The sequence below is a fragment of the Lampris incognitus genome, chromosome 7, assembly GCF_029633865.1.
Source record: "Lampris incognitus isolate fLamInc1 chromosome 7, fLamInc1.hap2, whole genome shotgun sequence".
NCBI classification, from domain to species: domain Eukaryota; kingdom Metazoa; phylum Chordata; class Actinopteri; order Lampriformes; family Lampridae; genus Lampris; species Lampris incognitus.
In genome coordinates this window covers 4,893,661-4,917,894 of record NC_079217.1, presented here as the reverse complement: position 1 = coordinate 4,917,894, position 24,234 = coordinate 4,893,661, and the positions used below count along the sequence as shown (strand labels likewise).

The window sequence follows — 24,234 nt, the reverse complement described above, 5'->3', positions numbered from 1 at the left end:
GAAACAAGGGGCAGGAACAAGGGGTAGAAACAAGGGGCAGAAACAAGGGGTAGAAACAAGGGGCAGGAACAAGGGGTAGAAACAAGGGGCAGGAACAAGGGGTAGAAACAAGGGGCAGGAACAAGGGGTAGAAACAAGGGGCAGGAACAAGGGGTAGAATCAAGGGGCAGGAACAAGGGGCAGAAACAAGGGGTAGAAACAAGGGGTATAAAGGGGCAGAAACAAGGGGCAGAAACAAGGGGTAGAATCAAGGGGCAGAAACAAGGGGTAGAAACAAGGGGCAGAAACAAGGGGTAGAAACAAGGGGCAGGAACAAGGGGTAGAAACAAGGGGCAGGAACAAGGGGTAGAAACAAGGGGCAGAAACAAGGGGTAGAATCAAGGGGCAGGAACAAGGGGCAGAAACAAGGGGTAGAAACAAGGGGTATAAAGGGGCAGAAACAAGGGGCAGAAACAAGGGGTAGAATCAAGGGGTAGAAACAAGGGGTAGAAACAAAGGGCAGAAACAAGGGGCAGGAACAAGGGGCAGGAACAAGGGGTAGAATCAAGGGGTAGAAACAAGGGGTAGAAACAAAGGGCAGAAACAAGGGGCAGGAACAAGGGGTAGAATCAAGGGGTAGAAACAAAGGGCAGGAACAAAGGGGCAGAAACAAGGGGCAGGAACAAGGGGCAGGAACAAGGGGTAAGAAACAAGGGGCAGGATTAAGGGGCAGGAACAAGGGGCAGAAACAAGGGGTAAGAAACAAGGGGTAAGAAACAAAGGGGCAGGAACAAGGGGCAGGAACAAGGGGCGGAAACAAGAGGCAGGAACAAGGGGCAGGAACAAGGGGCAGAAACAAGGGGCAGAAACAAGAGGAAGAAACAAGGGGTAAGAAACAAGGGGTAGGATTAAGGGGCAGAAACAAGGGGCAGAAACAAGGGGTAAGAAACAAGGGGTAGAAACAAGGGGCAGGAACAAGGGGTAGAATCAAGGGGCAGGAACAAGGGGCAGAAACAAGGGGTAGAAACAAGGGGTATAAAGGGGCAGAAACAAGGGGCAGAAACAAGGGGTAGAATCAAGGGGCAGAAACAAGGGGTAGAAACAAGGGGCAGAAACAAGGGGTAGAAACAAGGGGCAGGAACAAGGGGTAGAAACAAGGGGCAGGAACAAGGGGTAGAAACAAGGGGCAGAAACAAGGGGTAGAATCAAGGGGCAGGAACAAGGGGCAGAAACAAGGGGTAGAAACAAGGGGTATAAAGGGGCAGAAACAAGGGGCAGAAACAAGGGGTAGAATCAAGGGGTAGAAACAAGGGGTAGAAACAAAGGGCAGAAACAAGGGGCAGGAACAAGGGGCAGGAACAAGGGGTAGAATCAAGGGGTAGAAACAAGGGGTAGAAACAAAGGGCAGAAACAAGGGGCAGGAACAAGGGGTAGAATCAAGGGGTAGAAACAAAGGGCAGGAACAAAGGGGCAGAAACAAGGGGCAGGAACAAGGGGCAGGAACAAGGGGTAAGAAACAAGGGGCAGGATTAAGGGGCAGGAACAAGGGGCAGAAACAAGGGGTAAGAAACAAGGGGCAAGAAACAAAGGGGCAGGAACAAGGGGCAGGAACAAGGGGCGGAAACAAGAGGCAGGAACAAGGGGCAGGAACAAGGGGCAGAAACAAGGGGCAGAAACAAGAGGAAGAAACAAGGGGTAAGAAACAAGGGGTAGGATTAAGGGGCAGAAACAAGGGGCAGAAACAAGGGGTAAGAAACAAGGGGTAGAAACAAGGGGCAGGAACAAGGGGTAGAATCAAGGGGCAGGAACAAGGGGCCGAAACAAGGGGCCGAAACAAGGGGTAGAAACAAGGGGTATAAAGGGGCAGAAACAAGGGGCAGAAACAAGGGGTAGAATCAAGGGGCAGAAACAAGGGGTAGAAACAAGGGGCAGAAACAAGGGGCAGGAACAAGGGGTAGAAACAAGGGGCAGGAACAAGGGGTAGAAACAAGGGGCAGAAACAAGGGGTAGAATCAAGGGGCAGGAACAAGGGGCAGAAACAAGGGGCAGAAACAAGGGGTAGAAAGGGGCAGAAACAAGGGGCAGAAACAAGGGGTAGAATCAAGGGGTAGAAACAAGGGGTAGAAACAAAGGGCAGAAACAAGGGGCAGGAACAAGGGGCAGGAACAAGGGGTAGAATCAAGGGGTAGAAACAAGGGGTAGAAACAAAGGGCAGAAACAAGGGGCAGGAACAAGGGGTAGAATCAAGGGGTAGAAACAAAGGGCAGGAACAAAGGGGCAGAAACAAGGGGCAGGAACAAGGGGTAAGAAACAAGGGGCAGGATTAAGGGGCAGGAACAAGGGGCAGAAACAAGGGGTAAGAAACAAGGGGTAAGAAACAAAGGGGCAGGAACAAGGGGCAGGAACAAAGGGCAGGAACAAGGGGCGGAAACAAGAGGCAGGAACAAGGGGCAGAAACAAGGGGCAGAAACAAGAGGAAGAAACAAGGGGTAAGAAACAAGGGGTAGGATTAAGGGGCAGAAACAAGGGGCAGAAACAAGGGGTAAGAAACAAGGGGTAGAAACAAGGGGTACATATCGTTACCCCGGGGGCAGAACGCGGGGCTTTTCCTCAGCTATACACTAGTCCCGAGCCATCGGGGTGGGGGGGTGCGGGCCGGTCCCCACTACTCCAGGAGGCCATTTTACCCTAGCTTGTTCTGTGAGCCGCACGACCGAGGCCGGCGCAACGTGTTTTCGAGGCACGTTAAACACACACACACACACACACACACACACACACACACACACACACACACACACACACACGGACAACAACTGACACACCACCTGTAATGACGGACCACGCGGTTACACAACAGCAGAAATCAACACACCACGCAGCGCGACAGTCAGGCGAATGGCGGGATGCGCGCCAGCGGTGTGTGAGGGGGGGGGGGGGGAGTCCTGATGGCGGCGGCCGGCGGGGGGGCTTAGCGGACAGTGACCTGTAGCGCCTCCCCGAGGCATGGAGCTGGAAGAGGCGCTGAGCAGCATGTGAGGGGTCGGGGATGATCTTCTTCGCTGGCTTTGAAAGAGTTCGTACGGGTTAGTATGTAGACGGCCGCCGCTTCCTGCCCCGCTGGCTTCCTGCCCCGCTTCCTGCCCCGCTGCTGCGTCTCGCGCTCCCGTCTGTGGTTCAGGGGGCTATTATAGGGTCCGGGTTCCGGGTTGAAAATAGAATTGGGTTAAAGCGAGAATAAGGGTCGAGGCTGTTCCGGTGGGTGAAGGGGAGCAGCTAGAGGCAACGCGTGTTCACGCGGCGGCGGCGGCGGGGGGGGGGGTCCCCCACAAGTCTAGGGGGAAACAGAACAGGTGCGCTCTGACGGCTGCCAAGTGACAGACCGCACGGGCACGGCTCGAGCCGAACACCCCGAAACCAGACGTGCAGCCGCATGCGTGCCAGCCGCACGTCTCCTGTTGCACATGGCGAACTCCGAGGGATGGCGCGATCAACTGGTGCGTGCCACCTCGTGTCACTGTTGCTCCCCCCCCCCTCTCTCTCTCCCCCCCTCTCTCCCCCTAAAACATACGCACGCACACACACAGCACATACAGGGGCTCCGCGCCGCAGCGCGCTCCGTAGGAAGGACTTACCAGGCGTGTCGAGGAGCTTCCGGTCGATGGTGTACACGGGCATCACATCCACCAGTCGCTCATCTGCCGAGACCCACGGAGCGAGAGCGCCGCTCGGAAAGCCCGCAGAGCACCGGGGCTACGGACCGACCCAAAAGCGCCCCCCACCAACCCCCCACCCCCCGCCGCCAGGCTCGTTCCGCTGGAGAGCACGCACGCCGGTTCTGCCGTGCGTCTGTCGTTTCACTTCTGACCGTCCATCAGCAGCCTCGCGCCGCAGCAGCAACAACAACAACAAACAAAAAAAAAAGCACTAAAAAAAATAAAAAATAAAAAACAAGAATAGAAAATTAAAAAATGAGATGTCCCGCGCTGCGCTGAGCGACGGGAGCTCCCGGTGCGGCTCTACGGGGGAGTCGGGAAGTCAGGAGCCTCTGGAGCCTCTGGAGCTGGCCGTGTCACCGTCACGATGCCTCGACTTACGAGGCGGCGTTTAAAAAAGTGACCCCGTGGGCGCCATCCACCGTCGGGGGGTGGGGGGGCGGAGGAGGGGGGCGGCGGCTGAGGGGCGGAGGGAGGGGGGGGCTCAGGTGAACGCCGGCGTGCGGCTGGGAAAAGACGCTGCGCGCGTTTGGAGCCGTGTGCGCAAAACGGGGCAGTTTTTTTCTTCTTCTTCTTCTTCTTCTTCTTCTTCTTCTTCTTCCAAATCCTCCCGAAAGGAGCCCGACCCGCCCGACACCCTCGGCAGTCAAGCGGCTCTGCCGGACTCACCGCATCCATGCATGCGCCATGACGCGAGCGCCACGCCGGAGTAAAAACACGTTTCTATTTTATCCCCTATTTTATCCCCACACCAATCAGATACCAGCATTAGAAACAGGTACCAGCATTAGAAACAGGTACCAGCATTCAAATCAGGTACCAGCATTCAAATTAGATACCAGCATTCAAATTAGATACCAGCATTCAAATTAGATACCAGCAATAAAAGTAAGTGCAAGTCTCTCCACTTCAAAGCTTTTAGTGAGATGTTTGAAATAATAATGATAATGATAATAATGATAATAATAATAATAATGATAATAATAATAATAACACTTTATTTGTGGGCGCCTTGCAGAGCACAGTAAAAAAAACCAAGCAGCACTGCATCAGAGAGCATAAAATCAACACAAAGCAGGCTCGGCAATAAAAAGTTAACACAACAGATAATATAAAGTCCTCATCTGGGATCAGACTGAACACGCCAGGTTGAAAAGGTGCGTTTTGAGACGGGATGTGAAGGTTGAAAGAGAGTCAGAGTTGTGAAGGTCTCGTGGGAGAGAGCTCCATAGGCGGGGGGCAGAATGACTGAAGGCTCTAGACCCCATGGTAGTCCAGTTCTAGACCCCATGGTAGTCCATCGGGCCGATGGTGTCGTGAGTTGGAGAGCAGAAGAGGGTCTGAGAGTGCAGGAGGGCGTGTGCATATGAAGGAGCTCAGGAAGATATGAAGGAGCTAGGTTATTAAGGGCCTTAAAGGAGAGGAGCAGGATCTTGAAGTCAGTACGGTATCTAACAGGGAGCCAGTGGAGGTGCTGCAGAACAGGAGTGAGGTGATCTATGGAAGGAGTTCTGGTGCTGATACGGGCAGCTGAATTCTGGACCAACTGAAGTTTATGGAGACACTTGAGGGGGAGACCAGAGAGGACAGAACTGCAGTAGCTGGTACGGGGCGGAACCAGGGTGTGGGGGAGTATGGCGGTGCTGTTAAGGTGACGGGTGAAGACGAGTGATATTGCGTAGGTGGAAGTATGCAGACCGAGTGACATTGTTGATGGGAGCTTCAGAAGATAGTGTGCTGTCCAGGATGACACCCAGACTCCTAACCTGAGGCGATGGAGGAACTATAGGGTTGTCAGTAGTCAGAGAAAAACTATCAGGCTCGACCAACATGGAAACAACACACTCCTCCACGCCTATCTCGCTGGGTCAAAGATGTTATGCATTTCTCAGCCTTTGCCAAGATATGGAGGCCATTTCTGGATTTCTAAATAGGCTCCCTTTCCACTACGTGGTACCGGCTCCACTCGACACGACTCCCCCTCCTTTCGTTTTCCATCCCTGGAAAGTACCGGCATTTTGGTAGCCTTTCTGGCACCACCTTTGTCGAGGTTCCAAACACACACACACAAAACAAAACTGGAGCGGGTACCAAAATCAACGAGGACCTCTGATTGGTCAGAGAAACGCGTCACTTTTGCGTCACTGCGTCATCAATACGCGCGTGGGATATCACCCGCCATTTTGAAATAACCGAAGCGGTGGAAGCGGAGTTGTCTTTAAAGTACATTTTGAAATTGGAAAAAAAAACAACCCCAAAACAAAACCAAACGGAGAGCCGAAAACCCAGCGACACTGAGGGGGTGCTGTTACGGTGATGGAAAACGACCCAGAAGCGAGCCGAGTTGAGCCGGTACCGTGTAGCGGGAAAGGGGCATATGACGCTACAGGGGGCGGCACGGTGACGCAGTGGTAAGCGCAGCAAGAAGGTCCAGGATTCGAGCCCCGGGGTGGTCCAACCTTGGGGGTCGTCCCGGGTCGTCCTCTGTGTGGAGTTTGCATGTTCTCCCCGTGTCTGTGTGGGTTTCCTCCGGGGGCTCCGGTTTCCTCCCACAGTCCGAAGATGTGTAGGTCAGGTGACTCGGCCGTACTAAGTTGTGTGTGTGTGTGTGTGTGTGTGTGTGTGTGTGTGTGTGTGTGTGTGTGTGTGATGGTCTGTCCAGGGTGTCCCCCCGCCTGCCGCCCAATGGCTGCTGGGATAGGCTCCAGCATCCCTGAGAGCAGGATAAGTGGTTCGGATAATGGATGGATGGATGGATGGATGGATGGATGGATGGATGGATGGATGGATGAACTCGACAGGAACCCCTTGAAAGAGTAGGGTAGAGGCCACGAATGTCCTATCACAGTAATGAGCATCCCCCCTCCCGCCCATCCCCTTCATCTTTTTTCCTTCTGTTTGACTATTTAATACAATTATTTGATTATCTTGTGTTTTCCCTTCTCTACTCCAGTTATTCTGTAACCTGTGACCCCATGAGTGGGTGGGGGTGGGTGGGGTGGGAGGGTAGGGACGGGAATGGGGTTTTCAATTTGGTAATACACGCGATGAGCCATACCCTCTCTGAGGGACGAGGAGTTGATTTGAAGACATGTTTTGTCCTTCTTGTGGGATGAAAAGTCTGGAAATCAATAAAATATATTTACTAAAAAAAAAAAAAAACCCCAAAAAAGGTCCGAAGCGACAGCAAAGCTGGCACGCGCCTCTCTCCCCTGACACGCAGGAATCAAGTCAAAGGAAAATGTTCGGGACAGATGGACATTGTTGGCACAGCACTTTGCCGAGAGGCACCAGATCGATGCTGACTCCCCCGTGGGGGGGTGGGGTGGGGGGGGCCTCTGCTTTAGTTCAGAGCACTTGGTGCCACTTTGCTTTCTGCTTACATGGTCTCCCCAAGTCTCTGTGACACCCAGGACGGGGTGTCGCAGTTTACCCCTCTTAATGTCACTCAGCGGACTGCTCCTTTCCAGAAATGATCTCTCTTGGTGTCTCTCTGGGCTTGGCCTCGGACGCGTCACACAGTCACTCCGATCCGCGTCCTCGCCTTCTGTGTCTCCACTTTCTCCTGGTACGAGTCTTGCACCTGTCAACAGCAGTGTTTTGCTGCTGCGGTGGTTGTTGTTTTTTAATTATGCAATGCGGATTATCCGCCAGTGACGTCTCCGGCAGACACAATTTCAGCGGCATTTCAGAGCTGCACAGGAGGTGTTGTCCCAGTCAGTGCCTGATCCGTGCCGGCTCCCCAATCGGTTCTGCACACCAGTGGCGGCTGGTGCTAAAAATGTTTGGGGGGGGGGGGCGTAATGTACCCCGGCGCAGCACACCTGAGAGCTGCTTTAATGTCCACTCAGTCACAGAGTTGTTAAGAAGGACAATGTGGCCTATAGATTTGATCAGGGTTCGTAGACGGTGGATGATTGACAGTTGAGATGAGGCGTCGTGGTGGGTGTGAACATGATTGACAGCCATGAGAATCGTCCAACCACATTAGATCAAAAAAGATTAAAACAATACCGATTCACTGCCAATAAAAGTTGGGGTGTCTGGGGCAGCACAGAACTGCGCCCCCTGGAAAACCTGAAGAAACCAATCAGACGGCAGCCTCAGGTCACCTGCTCGCCACAAGTTTGAGGGCTTACATAAGGTATGGTTTGGCTGGTGCCCCTCACCCAGAAAGTATATGTATTCAGACAGGAAGTATATGTATTCAGACAGGAAGTATATGTATTCAGACAAAAATCAGCCAAATACCACTTGAACCAATATGTAATGCTGCTGACAGGCGCTCACAGACTGACAACAACTTTTATTTCATCATTATTTGCATTAAACAACTAAATCATATTTAACATGTTTAAGTAGATTTTCATCTCTTGATGTTTGAAGGGGGCGGCGCCCCAGCGCCCGGTACTGGCCAGCCGCCACTGCTGCGCACGTGCAAAAGTCAGCGCATGTGCAGAATTTGACCCCTTTCCCTAACTCGATCCATTCTGCACATGTGCAGAATGGATCGGGCAACAGATATAAACCGATCAGCCAAAACATTAAAACCACCTGCCCAATATTGTGTAGGTCCCCCTCGTGCCGCCAAAACAGCTCTGACCCATCGAGGCATGGTCTCCACAAGACCACTGAAGGTGTCATCTGGTATCTGATACCAAGACGTTTGCAGCAGATCCTTTAAGTCCTGTAAGCTGCAAGGTAGGGCCTCCATAGATAGGACTGGTTTTTCCAACTCATCCCAAGGCAACACCTCGAACTCTTTGTCATGTTCCTCAAACCATGCCTGAACAATGTGTGCAGTGTAGCAGGGCACATTATCCTGCTGAACAAGGCCACTGCCCTCAGGGAGTACTGTTGCCGTGAAGGGGTGTACTTGGTCTACAACAATGTTTAGGTAGGTGGTACGTGTCCAAGTAGCATCCACATCAATGCCAGGACCCAAGGTTTCCCAGCAGAACACTGCCCGGGGCATAACACTGCCTCCACCAGCTTGCTTTGTTCCCATAATGCATCCTGGTGCCATCTCTTCCCCAGGTAAATGATGCACATGCACACGGCCATCCACATAATGTAAAGGAAAACGTGATTCACCAGACCAGGCCACCGTCTTCCATTGCTCCATGGTCCAGCTCTGACACTCACGTGCCGATTGTAGGGGCTTTCGGCGGTGGACAGGGGTCATCATGGGCCCTCTGACCGGTCTGCGGCTACGCAGCCCCATACACAGCAAGCTGTGATGCACTGTGTGCTCTGACACCTGTCTATCATAGCCAGCATGAACCTTTTCAGCAATTTGAGCTACAGTAGCTCTTCTGTGGGATCAGACCAGACGGGCTAACCTTCGCTCCCCATGTGCATCAGTGAGTCCTGGACACCCATGACCCTGTCACCGGATCACCTGTTGTCCTTCCTTGGCCCACTTTTGATATAGGTACTGACCACTGCATACCAGGAACAGCCCACAAGACCTGCTGTTTTGGAGATGCTCTGACTTAGTACTCTAGCCATCACAATTTGGCCCGTGTTAAAGTTGGCCAGATTTTTCCTGCTTGCAACACTTTAAATTCCAAAACTGGCTGTTGACTTGCTGCCCAATATATCCCACCCCTTGACAGGTGGCACTGTAACGAGACAATCAATGTTATCCACTGACCTGTCAGTGGTTTTAATGTTTTGGCTGATCGGTGTATGAAGATAATACACGTCTGCTCAGGAAATGGAGTCAAAAGCAGTTGTCACTACGTATTTTAATCACAACTTCTTCGATTAAGCACTAAAATGTGGGGGGGGGGGGGCAATGGTCACAAATTAAACCAGAGTTACCTTGACACGTCCTCTGAAGATCAGCAAAGAAGCACTTCCTCTTCCAGTGGCATGCTTTGGATAAAGCACCGTTTGTATTCATCGAGCAACACCGGAGAAAATCGTCTTTTTTCCGAGTTTATCTGTTGCTCGAAATCCTTGAAAGTTCAATAGACGTCTTGTTGCAATCTAGAAAAGCGACAATATCAAACTGTGTTATGTTCAAGCTGCACGCTGCAAATATCGACTGCAAATTATGTCATCGTGTCTAAACAAGTTTCTGACTGAACAACCTCGTGTTCTGTCCTCCATGTGTGGGATCTGATAAGTGTGTCCTTACTCTGGATGACAGTTAACTTTGTTACCCCAGTCCTTTGATTTGTACTTTGTTTGTCCTTAAACCTGCTTGCCTGTGGGCACCAAAGTTCAAGTAAAGGTCCCTCCTGCCAGACCGGTGGACTCAACAGACCTGCGAGGCTGCCGGGTCACGAGGTGGGCCGCCATCAGTGTGAGTGCAGCTTTAGTACATAGACACACACACATATATGTATATAAAATTAATTAAATTATAATAATTATATTATTTTATAATAATTATATATAATAATTACAATAATTATAAATATAATTATAATCTAGTACTACTACTCCTTTCGGCTGCTCCCGTTAGGGGTTGCCACAGCGGATCATCCGTTTCCATTTCTTATAAATATAATTATAATAATTACGTATATATATTGTTATTATACATATTGTGTCTGACATATAGTATATATGTATATTCTTTTAACAAAGTTATATATATATACATATATATTGCTAGACGTTGCAGTGCCCTTTTGTAATTTTTTTTATTTTCCCCTTTGTCTCCCCAATTGCACTCGTCCAATTACCCCACTCTTCCGAGCCGTCCCGGTCTCTGCTCCACCCCCTCTGCAGGAGGTGGGGGTGGAGGGCTGCAGACTACCACATGCCTCCTCCCATACATGTGGAGTTGCCGGCCGCTTCTTTTCACCTGACAGTGAGGAGTTTCACCAGGGGGACGTAGCGCGTGGGAGCATCACGCCATTCCCCCCAGTTCCCCCTCCCCCCCGAACAGGCACCCCCGACCGACCAGAGGAGGCGCTAGTGCAGCGACCAGGACACATACCCACATCCGGCTTCCCACCCGCAGAAACGGCCAATTGTGTCTGTAGGGACGCCCGACCAAGCTGGAGGTAACACGGGGATTCGAACCAGCGATCCCCGTGTTGGTAGGCAATGGAATAGCCATCTGGGAACCCCTTGCCCTTTTGTAATTTAATGAGAGTGCCTTTTATAGCATCCGATAGCATGTCGTTAATTTACTGTATTGAATGGGGTACCAGCCAATGTCGATGAAAAAAAAAAGGAAAAGAAAGAAAGAACCCACAACGTGAGGAGGTCTGTTAGTTCTGTTGGGTCTGTGAGGTCCATTAGGTCTGTTGGGTCTGTTAGGTCCGTTAGGTCTGTTAGGTCCGTTAGGTCTGTTAGGTCTGTTGGGTCCGTTAGGTCTGTTGGGTCTGTTAGTTCTGTTGGGTCTGTTAGGTCTGTTGGGTCTGTTAGGTTGGAGGCTCTCTGCAGTAGTGAGCTAGTTGATGGATCTGGTCTTTAGCTTGTGAGATGTTCTCCTGACAGCAGTTCAGGACATCGGTCTTGTGAGTGGGAGATGATGAGGACACTGGACTCACTACATTAGAATCACTGTCTGGTCCTGGTTCCCTTCTCGTTCTGCTTTCATTACATTGTATTCTATGAATCTCTAATCTCATTTTGGTTACGTGTCCTTGCTGCTTTGTGGATCATGCAGGGGTGAGGGGGTGGGTGGCGACAGCCTGTTTTCAGCACCACCCTTGTCGCTCCATCCTTATTCAGCTGATCCTGATGACTGACAGCGCCATTCCACTGCGCCCGCTACCGTACACGTGTGAATATATGCGCAGTGTGACCGCCTGACAGCGCCTCTTCTCCTGGTTCCACGCCGCTCCTCTCGGCGCACTTCCTCTGATTGTATTTTTCATCTTTTCTTTTTCTTTTTTTTTTGGCAGTGGTCTTCTTCATACACCACCTCTTCTCTCCAGCCTGCTGCGCGTGGCTGTAACGCAGCATGCGGCACCCTCCTGCAGAGCGCTGAATTTCAACAGCCCTGTGAGCAGGCAGACCGGTGCTGCAGGCAGACCAGTACCACAGGCCGACCGGTGCTACAGGCACACCGGTGCTACAGGCAGACCAGTGCTACATGCAGACCGGTGCTACAGGCCGGTACCACAGGCAGACCGGTGCTACAGGCACACCGGTGCTACAGGCAGACCAGTGCTACATGCAGACCGGTGCTACAGGCCGGTACCACAGGCAGACCGGTGCTACAGGCACACCGGTGCTACAGGCAGACCGGTGCCACAGGCAGACCGGTACCACATGCAGACCGGTGCTACAGGCAGACCGGTGCTGCAGGCAGACCGGTGCTACAGGCAGACCGGTGCTGCAGGCAGACCGGTACCACAGGCACACCGGTGCTACACCTTCAGCCTTTCTTTCACGCACACACGGTTGGTGGTGTTTGATATGAACACCTTGGCACCCAATATCTCCTTAAAGCCTAACAGTATTACTCAATATGACCAAACACACACACACACACACACACACACACACACACACACACACACACACACACACACACACACACACACACACACACACACACGGGTCAAGCACCGACTTGTTCGCTGCGTCGGTGCTAAGTTTGATTTTTTTGCCGCTGCTTGTGTGACGTGCAAGACGAGAGCTTTTACATCTTTCAAATATTCACGAACATCCACGCCAGTACAGACGCTACAGACACACTTATCCTGAATTCATAATCCGTAAGTGGAACCACAGCTGGGGGACGTCCCCTATTTTCCGCTGACTTCCAGGGTGGAAGCAATCTGTTTCCGAGCAGGCGACGCTGTGTTACTGGAAACAACAAACAGATTCACATTTTGTCCAGAAAAGCTTCTGAATCACATCTGTTTTCAGCTTACGAGCAGGAGGACGTCGTCACGCCGGCCATAGTTGATGGCTGACACATGCAGGGCTGTTGGGTAACTGGGACGGGCTGCCGGTCCTGGTCGAGTGTGCGGCTGACACACGCAGGGCTGTTGGGTAACTGGGACGGGCTGCCGGTCCTGGTCGAGTGTGCGGCTGACACACATGCAGGGCTGTTGGGTAACTGGGACGGGCTGCCGGTCCTGGTCGAGTGTGCGGCTGACACACGCAGGGACAGCAGCGGGAACGCTGGCAGCTCCATCGTTTGCACCACTAGCAGCGGCCCCCTGGGAGCAGGGCCGGGTTAAACGCATAGATTACACTAGGCAGGGCATTTTTGCCCCCCCCCACCCCACCCCAAAACAAGCACATTTTGATACTTTGTAAACAAACAGCATTACTTTTAACTGCCACATGGTTACTATGGTTAATTAGTTGGGTACACATTTTTGTTTATTATTATCTATTTATAGTTCGCTACTCACAATTTGATGGGCAAGCTGTTCTGTGGGGGGGGGGGGGCGTTTGGCTCACGTTCTCTGGCCGGTTCCGTTTCCGTGAATGTCTTGTCCTCTGCCATCCAACCGAAGTCCTGCTTGGGTGCAGTGAGACCAGCTATGATTAGAGTGGTGATCAGGTCGCGGTGCTGGTCCAGGCTGCTTGGCCTGGGAGGATCGGCAACACAGGAGTGAAGGCGATGGGATCCGCCACAGGTTGGACCAAAGTGACGGTCGGATCGGGGAGTCCGGACCGCTCAATTGTTAGGCACATACGAGCCAGGGATGTGTGGGATTTTAGAACCGCCAGTCCACGGTCCCGTCAGGCTTCAGCCAGCTGAGCGCCGCCCAGGTGGCGCTGACTCCACAAGCGAAGTCAATACCGCGAGGAGGGGCCTACCCGGGGTTTGTCACTCATGCAGGAACCGGTGGCCTGAACCTTTCAGCCTACACCACAAGACGCTTCAGCAACCCACATAATCTACAATACCACTACAAACCCCCTCCATGCCATCATTCAGCTGTGGAAAGATACCTGGATGAGATCCTCATCTTCTGGGATGGTACAGCTGAAGAGCTCAAACAGTTGCATGACTATGTCAAGTCAAGTAGCTCCCTTTTAAGATCCACTGCAGAATATCGATTTTCTATCTATCTTCTTTCTTTCTATCAACTTTCTAGATCTCACAGTCTTCAGAACTTCTGATGGACACGTTGAGACCACCATGGAAAACCAATGGAATGCAAGGCCGTTCTTCGTGGCTCAGAGCAACCGTATAAAACACCTGAAAACAAACATACCAGAAGGTCAGTTTTTGTGATTGAGGCGAAATTGTTCAAGCACACTGGATTCTGAACAAAAACCAGAAGATATGAAAACTCTTATGACCTCTGATGACGAGTAGTTCTCCTGATTTCCTACGTTAAATGCACTTGCTGTAAGTCGCTTTGGATAAAAGCGTCGGCTAAATGACTGCAATGTAATGTAACATAATGTAACGTAACGTAGTGTAACGCAATAAAAAGAAATGTAACGTAATGCGATGTAGCGAAATGTAACGTAGTGTAACGTAATGTAATGTAATGCAGGGTTGTTGGTAACTGGGAAGGATTACTGGTCATAGTTGTGTTTGTGGCTGACACACTCAGGGTTGTTGGTAACTGGGTAGGATTACTGGTCATAGTTGTATTTGTGGCTGACACACTCAGGGTTGTTGGGTAACTGGGAAGGATTATTGGTCATAGTCGTGTTTGTGGCTGAAAAACTCAGGGTTGTTGGGTAACTGGGGAGGATTACCGGTCATAGTTGTGTTTAAGGCGGACACACTCAGGGTTGTTGGGTAACTGGGAAGGATTATTGGTCATAGTTGTGTTTGTGGCTGAAAAACTCAGGGTTGTTGGGTAACTGGGGAGGATTACTGGTCATAGTTGTATTTGTACCTGACACACTCAGGGTTGTTGGGTAACTGGGAAGGATTACTGGTCATAGTTGTGTTTGTGGCTGAAAAACTTAGGGTTGTTGGGTAACTGGGGAGGATTACCGGTCATAGTTGTGTTTAAGGCGGACACACTCAGGGTTGTTGGGTAACTGGGAAGGATTATTGGTCATAGTTGTGTTTAAGGCGGACACACTCAGGGTTGTTGGGTAACTGGGGAGGATTACTGGTCATAGTTGTATTTGTGGCTGACACACTCAGGGTTGTTGGTAACTGGGAAGGATTACTGGTCATAGTTGTGTTTGTGGCTGACACACTCAGGGTTGTTGGTAACTGGGAAGGATTACTGGTCATAGTTGTGTTTAAGGCAGACACACTCAGGGTTGTTGGGTAACTGGGAAGGATTACTGGTCATAGTTGTATTTGTACCTGACACACTCAGGGTTGTTGGTAACTGGGAAGGATTACTGGTCATAGTTGTATTTGTACCTGACACACGCAGGGTTGTTGGGTAACTGGGGAGGATTACTGGTCATAGTTGTATTTGTACCTGACACACGCAGGGTTGTTGGGTAACTGGGAAGGATTACTGGTCATAGTCGTGTTTGTGGCTGACACACTCAGGGTTGTTGGGTAACTGGGAAGGATTACTGGTCATAGTCGTGTTTGTGGCTGACACACGCAGGGTTGTTGGGTAACTGGGAAGGATTACTGGTCATAGTCGTGTTTGTGGCTGACACACTCAGGGTTGTTGGGTAACTGGGAAGGATTACTGGTCATAGTCGTGTTTGTGGCTGACACACTCAGGGTTGTTGGGTAACTGGGAAGGATTACTGGTCATAGTTGTATTTGTACCTGACACACTCAGGGTTGTTGGTAACTGGGAAGGATTACTGGTCATAGTTGTGTTTGTGGCTGAAAAACTCAGGGTTGTTGGGTAACTGGGAAGGATTATTGGTCATAGTTGTGTTTAAGGCGGACACACTCAGGGTTGTTGGGTAACTGGGCAGGATTATTGGTCATAGTCGTGTTTGTGGCTGAAAAACTCAGGGTTGTTGGGTAACTGGGGAGGATTACCGGTCATAGTTGTGTTTAAGGCGGACACACTCAGGGTTGTTGGGTAACTGGGAAGGATTATTGGTCATAGTTGTGTTTGTGGCTGAAAAACTCAGGGTTGTTGGGTAACTGGGGAGGATTACTGGTCATAGTTGTATTTGTGGCTGACACACTCAGGGTTGTTGGGTAACTGGGAAGGATTATTGGTCATAGTCGTGTTTGTGGCTGAAAAACTCAGGGTTGTTGGGTAACTGGGGAGGATTACCGGTCATAGTTGTGTTTAAGGCGGACACACTCAGGGTTGTTGGGTAACTGGGAAGGATTATTGGTCATAGTTGTGTTTGTGGCTGAAAAACTCAGGGTTGTTGGGTAACTGGGGAGGATTACTGGTCATAGTTGTATTTGTGGCTGACACACTCAGGGTTGTTGGTAACTGGGAAGGATTACTGGTCATAGTTGTGTTTGTGGCTGACACACTCAGGGTTGTTGGTAACTGGGAAGGATTACTGGTCATAGTTGTGTTTAAGGCAGACACACTCAGGGTTGTTGGGTAACTGGGAAGGATTACTGGTCATAGTTGTATTTGTACCTGACACACTCAGGGTTGTTGGTAACTGGGAAGGATTACTGGTCATAGTTGTATTTGTACCTGACACACTCAGGGTTGTTGGTAACTGGGAAGGATTACTGGTCATAGTTGTATTTGTACCTGACACACGCAGGGTTGTTGGGTAACTGGGGAGGATTACTGGTCATAGTTGTATTTGTACCTGACACACGCAGGGTTGTTGGGTAACTGGGAAGGATTACTGGTCATAGTCGTGTTTGTGGCTGACACACTCAGGGTTGTTGGGTAACTGGGAAGGATTACTGGTCATAGTCGTGTTTGTGGCTGACACACTCAGGGTTGTTGGGTAACTGGGAAGGATTACTGGTCATAGTCGTGTTTAAGGCGGACACACGCAGGGTTGTTGGGTAACTGGGAAGGATTACTGGTCATAGTCGTGTTTGTGGCTGACACACTCAGGGTTGTTGGGTAACTGGGAAGGATTACTGGTCATAGTTGTATTTGTACCTGACACACTCAGGGTTGTTGGTAACTGGGAAGGATTACTGGTCATAGTTGTGTTTGTGGCTGAAAAACTCAGGGTTGTTGGGTAACTGGGAAGGATTATTGGTCATAGTTGTGTTTAAGGCGGACACACTCAGGGTTGTTGGGTAACTGGGAAGGATTATTGGTCATAGTCGTGTTTGTGGCTGAAAAACTCTGGGTTGTTGGGTAACTGGGGAGGATTACCGGTCATAGTTGTGTTTAAGGCGGACACACTCAGGGTTGTTGGGTAACTGGGAAGGATTATTGGTCATAGTTGTGTTTGTGGCTGAAAAACTCAGGGTTGTTGGGTAACTGGGGAGGATTACTGGTCATAGTTGTATTTGTACCTGACACACGCAGGGTTGTTGGGTAACTGGGAAGGATTATTGGTCATAGTTGTGTTTGTGGCTGAAAAACTCAGGGTTGTTGGGTAACTGGGGAGGATTACTGGTCATAGTTGTATTTGTACCTGACACACGCAGGGTTGTTGGGTAACTGGGAAGGATTACTGGTCATAGTTGTGTTTGTGGCTGACACACTCAGGGTTGTTGGTAACTGGGAAGGATTACTGGTCATAGTTGTATTTGTACCTGACACACACAGGGTTGTTGGGTAACTGGGAAGGATTACTGGTCATAGTTGTGTTTGTGGCTGACACACTCAGGGTTGTTGGTAACTGGGAAGGATTACTGGTCATAGTTGTATTTGTACCTGACACACTCAGGGTTGTTGGTAACTGGGGAGGATTGCTGGTCATAGTTGTATTTGTACCTGACACACGCAGGCCTGTTGGATGACTGGAAACTGCTTCAGAAAGGGGAGGATGACGGTGGTGTGGATGAAGGTCACTGCTGGTGGGTAGTTCTTTATCTCTCTGGCTACACTGCCCTTCAGTAGTCATGGGACTAGTGCTGCTATCAGCAACAGACGGACCGTCCAGTCCTGCTCCAAGATAGCACTTGACACAAACAAATACAAATTTTTGCACACGCACACACACACAATCACAAACATACACACACGCACAAAAAAAAACACACATGAGAGGGAAAGAGATAGAAACACAAAAATAAGGAAGCGCAACTAAACATAAAACCCACACACTGACAAGCAGCCATACGCACAAAAAAACGGACATGGGCAAATGTCCACACACACACACACACACACACACACACACACACACACACACACACACACACACACACACACACACACACACACACACACACACACACACACACTCTTAAAAGCATCCGCAGCTTTGGCTCTGAGGGGGATTTACAGACGGAGCTGCTCCATGGGACCACAGATGAGAGAAGCAGAAGATGCAGAAAAGCGAGAAGAACAGCAAGACGGCGAAAAGCACCAAGTTGTCAGTATTTCCAGATTTGAGTCGGGCAGTCAGGCAGTCAGGCAGGCCTTCCTCAGTCCTTCATGTTGCTTATACGCAGTTAGAAGGAAGGGGAAATACATGTAGTCTGTCTGTATGAAGAGATGACAGGTTCAGAAGTAGGGAAGCACCATGTTACTTATTTTACACCGTGTGACACTTGATACCACAGCATTAAAAAGTGAAATTCATCCATCCATCCACCCATCTATCCATCCACCCATCCATCCATCTATCCAACAGCCAAACCGCTTATCCTGCTCTCAGGGTGGCGGGGATGCTGGAGCCTATCCCAGCAGTCATTGGGCGGCAGGCGGGGAGACACCCTGGACAGGCCACCGGGCCATCACACAGGGCCGACACGTACTGTTTAGTACTGCCGGATGAAGGGGCGACTACTACATTACCCATAATACACGAACCGGATGTAGCGAACGTGGTTAATCTAACGGATCCATGCGGTCTACCACGAGTGTGTAGCAAGCAGGACGAAATCAAACTCCCAGACAACTGAGTGTACCTGGCATTATTTTTTATTAGACAGTCACAACAACAACAACAACACACACACACACACACACACACACATACAAACACACTATCGATCTATCCATCATGATGCTGCCGCGACGGTCGTCACATCTCTACAGGTCCCAGCACATCCTGGATGGACTCTGCTCATCCAGCTCTCATGTTGTGCGTCTTCAGGTCATTGTCTGTAAACGTTATGAAGAGGAAAGTACGTTAGCTGCATGTGCTTCAGTTTAACCAAACTAGCTAACAGGCCAGGACACTGCCTCTTAAGATGGCGGCGCAAATTCACATTTGTGGCGGCCTCACCCAGTACCGTCGGTGTCTTTGTCCACATCTGCGTCTAAATTTGTGTCTTCCGTTTGTTGGCTGGGAGAGCTGGTGCTGGATCGGCTGGGAGAGCTGGGTCTGCTGCGCTGTGGGCCCAGGGACCGCAGCCTTGCCCAGAGCGGCACCCAAGGAGGTAACACTGAGGGCGGTCTGACAGGACATGGAAGCAGGGCAGGCTAAGCTAACTGCTAGCCCATGCAGACCGGCGGTTCCGATAACACCGAGGGCGGTCTGGCGGCGGCCTCACCTGGCACTGACTGGTGTTTCTGATGTCGTCGTGTGGCGTGCGGGGAGGTGTGTCTAGGGTGTCTGGCTGGGAGAGCTGGAGCTGGATCGGCTGGGAGGGCTCGGTCTGCTTCGTCCAGTTGCCACAGGGACCACGGCCCCTGCCTGGAGCTGCGCCCGAGGAGGAAACACGGAGGGCGGTCTGACAGGACGCATAATTGGGGCAGGCTAGGCTAACTGCTAGCCCATGCAGACCGGCGGTTCCGACAGTCATCCTGGCTGGCGTTTGTTCCCTTGGACAGTGATTTTTTTTCTTTGTGTGGTTTGGATCTATGTGTTAGCTTGAATATGTGTGTTCTTGTAGTTCTTAAATGTGTTTTTGTCTGTGTGTTGCACTGCTGTGGGCTGTGGGGAAACCGCACATGAGGTGAAATGACAAACGTAGTGTTCCTGGTTCCTGATTAATCAGCACAAATAACTGCCTGCTCATACCACCACCACCACCAACTCATCAAGCTATCTGACTCATCACTTGACCTCTTCCCCCCGACATCACCAACCTCATAAACACACACACACACACACACGCACACACGCACACACACACACAAAGCAAACAAACACACATACACGAGGAAAAGTCCTCCAACCCATACGACCACATAGGTTGTTTGTTCCTACCCTCTAACACGACCCAGAGCAGCGTTTCCTAATTTAGCGCCCCCTACCGGCGGCAGGAGATATGCCACAGATACTTTTCACCTCTGTGCGTTGTGGGTTTTTATCTGCTTGTTGACATCCTTTTTACAACGCCTCTTAGGCAGGCTAATAAAGGTACGTAATCAGTAAATAGTGATTAAAAACAACTTGAGAACAATAGAATATGTAGTCAGGGCGGTTTCTCCGTCTAGTGTAGTAACTAAGCTTGCTATTGTCAGCATGTTTACCTATGAATAACGTTATAAGCGCTAACTTACCGTTAGCCAAAAGGTAGAAAGTCAGCTAGCGTGGACATGAAAACGCTACGTGACATGAAACTTTGCTTTTATTAATATTCCTTCTCCTGACGGCTTATGGGAGGAGATGCTTATTGTTACAGGGGGAGTAACGTGTTATAATTATGGAGGACCGCGAGGAAGCAGCTTAACACGTAGCTGTCGGTCGTAATAAGCTTATTAATAAGCCCTTACGAGAACGTAGACCTGACTGCTAGCTTGGCAGCTAGCTAAACAGCTTCCACGATAAACATCCAGCAGGTAAGTTTAGGAAGTTTACTGTCAGAAGCCCTGTGAAACTGAAATACGGAAGTAAAATACAAATTCGCAGTTATAATGTGTTCCCCTCTCGCTCTCACGCCAACCAACACTAAGTCATCATTCATTAGCTATCAGTTAACTAGCGAGCAGCATGAATGCTAACTCGACATTGGAAATCACATAGACAAGCTAGCGCGATTAGCATCGCCGTGGTTTAACTGTTTTATACGAACTAAAAACTGAAAGCGAAGAAGGACAGGATGAGGAACGAGTATATTAGAGGGACCGCTCAGATGGAGATGGTTTGGACATGTGTGGAGGAGAGATGCTGGGTATATTGGGAGAAGGATGCGTAATATGGAGCTGCCAGGGAAGAGGAGAAGAGGAAGGCCAAAGAAGAGGAGGTTTATGGATGTGATGAGGGAGGACATGCAGGTGGCTGGTGTGACAGAGGAAGATGCAGAGGACAGGAAGCGATGGAAATGGATGATCTGCTGTGGCGCCCCCTAACGAGAGCAGCTATAGTAGTAGTAGTAGTAGTAGTAGTAGTAGTAGATACGAACTAAAAACTGCTACAAGTATCTATCACAGGTGATTGTCACAGAAAGATCAAGCACTCAAACCAAACAACTCTGACTACTTACAGACATATGCTATCTAGGGTTCAGGCAGAGAAAAGTGAACAGAAGAAAGAACAACAGCTGTGCCTGCAAAGCTCTTCAAGTACACATCAACCCCCCCCCCTTTTGTTTCTCCCCAACTGTACATTGTACTTGGCCAATTACCCCACTCCACTCCTACCCACATCCGACTTCCCACCCGCAGACAAGGCCAATTCTGTCTGTAGGGACGCCCGACCACACCGGAGGTAACGCGGGGATTCGAACCGACAATCCCCGTGTCGGTAGGCAACGGAATAGACCTGCTATGCTACCCGGACACGCCCAGTGCACATCAAACTACGGCAAGCTAAATGAGACAAACAGCGTCACACAGTCAACACTCTGCCAACCGTCTTAAAGGGGCAGCACAAAGCTGCTTGTACAAACGACCCACGGGGTCGTTTTCTTGGTGGAGGACAGTCTCAGATTTGCAGCTTGAGGATGATGGTAGATTGTAAAAAGGAAGAGACGCAAACAGTGTGGTAGTCAACTCAAATCTAAATCTTCAGGAAATGTGTGCATGCCTGTGTGTTTGTGTGTGCGTTGCCCAGAGAGACTGGAGAGTCAGCCGTTGCTAATCACCCTGGTTTAAGTTTGGCATACCGTGCAATATATTGCCCAACTGACCGTGAGCGTTTAATTACTAACCACAGTAGTGTGTTCAGGCAGAGGAGGAGGCGGAGGAGTGCGTTCAGGCAGAGGAGGAGACGGAGGAGTGCGTTCAGGCAGAGGAGGAGACGGAGGAGTGTGCTCAGGAGACGGAGGAGTGTGTTCAGGCAGAGGAGGAGACGGAGGAGTGTGTTCAGGCAGAGGAGGAGGCGGAGGAGTGTGTTCAGGCAGAGGAGGAGGCGGAGGAGTGTGTTCAGGGAGAGCAGGAGACGGAGGAGTGCAGGTTTCAACCAAGGCTCGAACATAAACGGTACATGTTGATGAAGGGGAAGCTGGAGTGATTTCGAGGAGGAGATAGAAGAATAGATATGCAGAGAGATAAGGACGACTAGAGGACTTGGGGGCAAGTGAGAGATTTGCCAGGAAGTCCTCCAACCAATACGACCACATAGGTTGTTTGTCCTCTAACATGAGCCACAGGAGCGTTTCCTAAACTAGCGCCCCTACCGGCGGCAGGAGATATGCCACAGATACTTTTCGCCTCTGTGCATTGTGGCTTTTTAGAACAACTTGAGAACAATAGAATATGTAGTCGGTGCGTTTTTGTGTTGTTTTGCCACCTAGTACAGTAACTAAGATTTCTATTGGCAGTATGTTTACTTATGAATAACGGTCTCGGAAAATTCTATCAGAGTAAAATTTAAGTAAAACTCCAAGTCTGCCACAAACTGTAACCACTATAGCATAGTATAGATACTGTGTATCCCATAGTACATAGTATTTTTACTTTGTTAATTAGCACCACTGATAATGTGATAATGACTCCTAATTGTTCTGCCATTAGTGTATATCTCCTTTGTATCCATCAACATTTTCCTTTGTTCTTTGTTTTTTTCCATTCACAGCTTTGAAGTAGTTTTTTTTTTATTCTTGACAAGCTACATCCTGCTTTCTTTCTTTCTTTTTACCCCTTTTTCACCCAATGGTACTTGGCAGATCACCCCACTCTACCGAGCCGTGCTGGTCACTGCTCCAACCCCTCTGCTGATCCGGGGAGGGCTGCAGACTACCACATGCCTCCTCCCATACACGTGGAGTCACCAGACGTTTCTTTTCACCTGACAGTGAGGGGTTTCACCAGGGGGATGTAGCGCGTGGGAGGATTACCCCAGTTCCCCCCTCCCCCCCAAACAGGCATCCCGACCGACCAGAGGCGCTAGTGCAGCGACCAGGACACATACCCACATCCGGCTTCCCAGCCACACACACGGTCAACTGTGTCTGTAGGGACGTCCGACCAAGCCGGAGGTAACGCAGAGATCTGAACCTCCGAGCCTCGTGTTGGTAGGCAACGCAATAGACCGCCACGCCACCCAGGCGCCCTACATCTTTCATCTTAAAAGAATTACTAGCCTTTTCCCAGAGACAGTCGTCCCGATAAACCCTACACCAGCCATCCAGTAGTGAGCTGGGCTCACATCCCACCCGGAGCATTCTCCCCTGCTTTCTCTCCACTGCATCTCTCCTGCCGTCTCATTAAACAATAAGCGTGTTGGAGGCAGGCGGGCAGGAAGACGTTTTAAGCAGCGGGGCCTGCCAACTAAAACGAAAAGTATTGTGGCGAGCCGATGGGGAAGAACGAGTCGAGACCCAGACAGCATCCGGATGTGGGCCACTTCAGGCAATGATGCGGCACCGATGCCCTTCTTCTGGCCCTGACAAAACGAGTGTGAGCCTGAAGTGGCCCACATGTATAATAGCAAATATGGCCCAAATATGCCAAATCACATGTGGGCCTTTTTTGGCAAAGATGCGGTGCTCTGGGCAACATGTGATCTGGATGTGACCCTGAAGTGGCCCGTGTGGTAAATGGTGAATATGGCCCAAATATCACAAAACACATATGGGCCACCTTTGGCAACTATGTGGCATTGCTATGACTTGGTTCTGGCCCAGATCTGGTAAACAGGAGCAGACCCCCCGAGTGCCATCCTTCCATGTGGTATGTGGGTCGGATGAAGGTGTCAGGTGCAGGACGGGTCCGAGCCACAGCAATTTTGCTATCTGGGAGAGACCTCTTTTTAATCGCAACTCCCGTGCCCCATACACCGCACGACCCCGGGAGTGCTCTTTTATTCACACAGGCCAGAACGGACCATAACGGACCAGAACTGACAACAGCATAACGAGTCCCCCGCCCCCGTCACAAGTGGCGAGATCAGTTCCAGTCACGGTCTTGCAGTCAGTTAGTCAGTAAACGGTCTCCAACTGTATCTCATGTTGATAGATTGTCACATCAGTTCAATGAATTCAGCCAGATATGACAAAGCCTGGGCGGCACAGTGACACAGTGGTTAGTGCGGTCGCCTCACAGCAAGAAGGTCCTGGGTTCGAACCCCGGGGTTGTCCGATCCCAGGTCGTCCTCTGTGTGGAGTTTGCATGTTCTCCCTGTGTCTGTGTGGGTTTCCTCTGGGGGCTCCGGTTTCCTCCCACAGTCCAAAGACATGTAGGTCAGGTGAACCGGCTGTACTAAATTGTCCCTAGGTGTGTGCGTGTGTGTGTGTGTGTGTGTGTATGTCGGCCCTGTGTGATGGCCT

General features: G+C 50.4%; 1 protein-coding gene across 1 annotated transcript in view; it reads right to left on the bottom strand.

Annotated features, from left to right (window-relative positions):
• Positions 1-13,637, bottom strand: part of LOC130115839 (neprilysin-like) — a 63,694-nt gene extending 50,057 nt beyond the window's left edge. The window contains exons 1-2 of the mRNA XM_056283691.1: positions 13,581-13,637; positions 12,545-12,835 (exon numbers count right to left, since the gene is read on the bottom strand). Coding sequence (XP_056139666.1) covers positions 12,545-12,835; positions 13,581-13,637 — 348 coding nt within the window. The remainder of the gene's footprint in view (positions 1-12,544; positions 12,836-13,580) is intronic.
• Between the last annotated feature and the right edge of the window lie 10,597 nt (positions 13,638-24,234).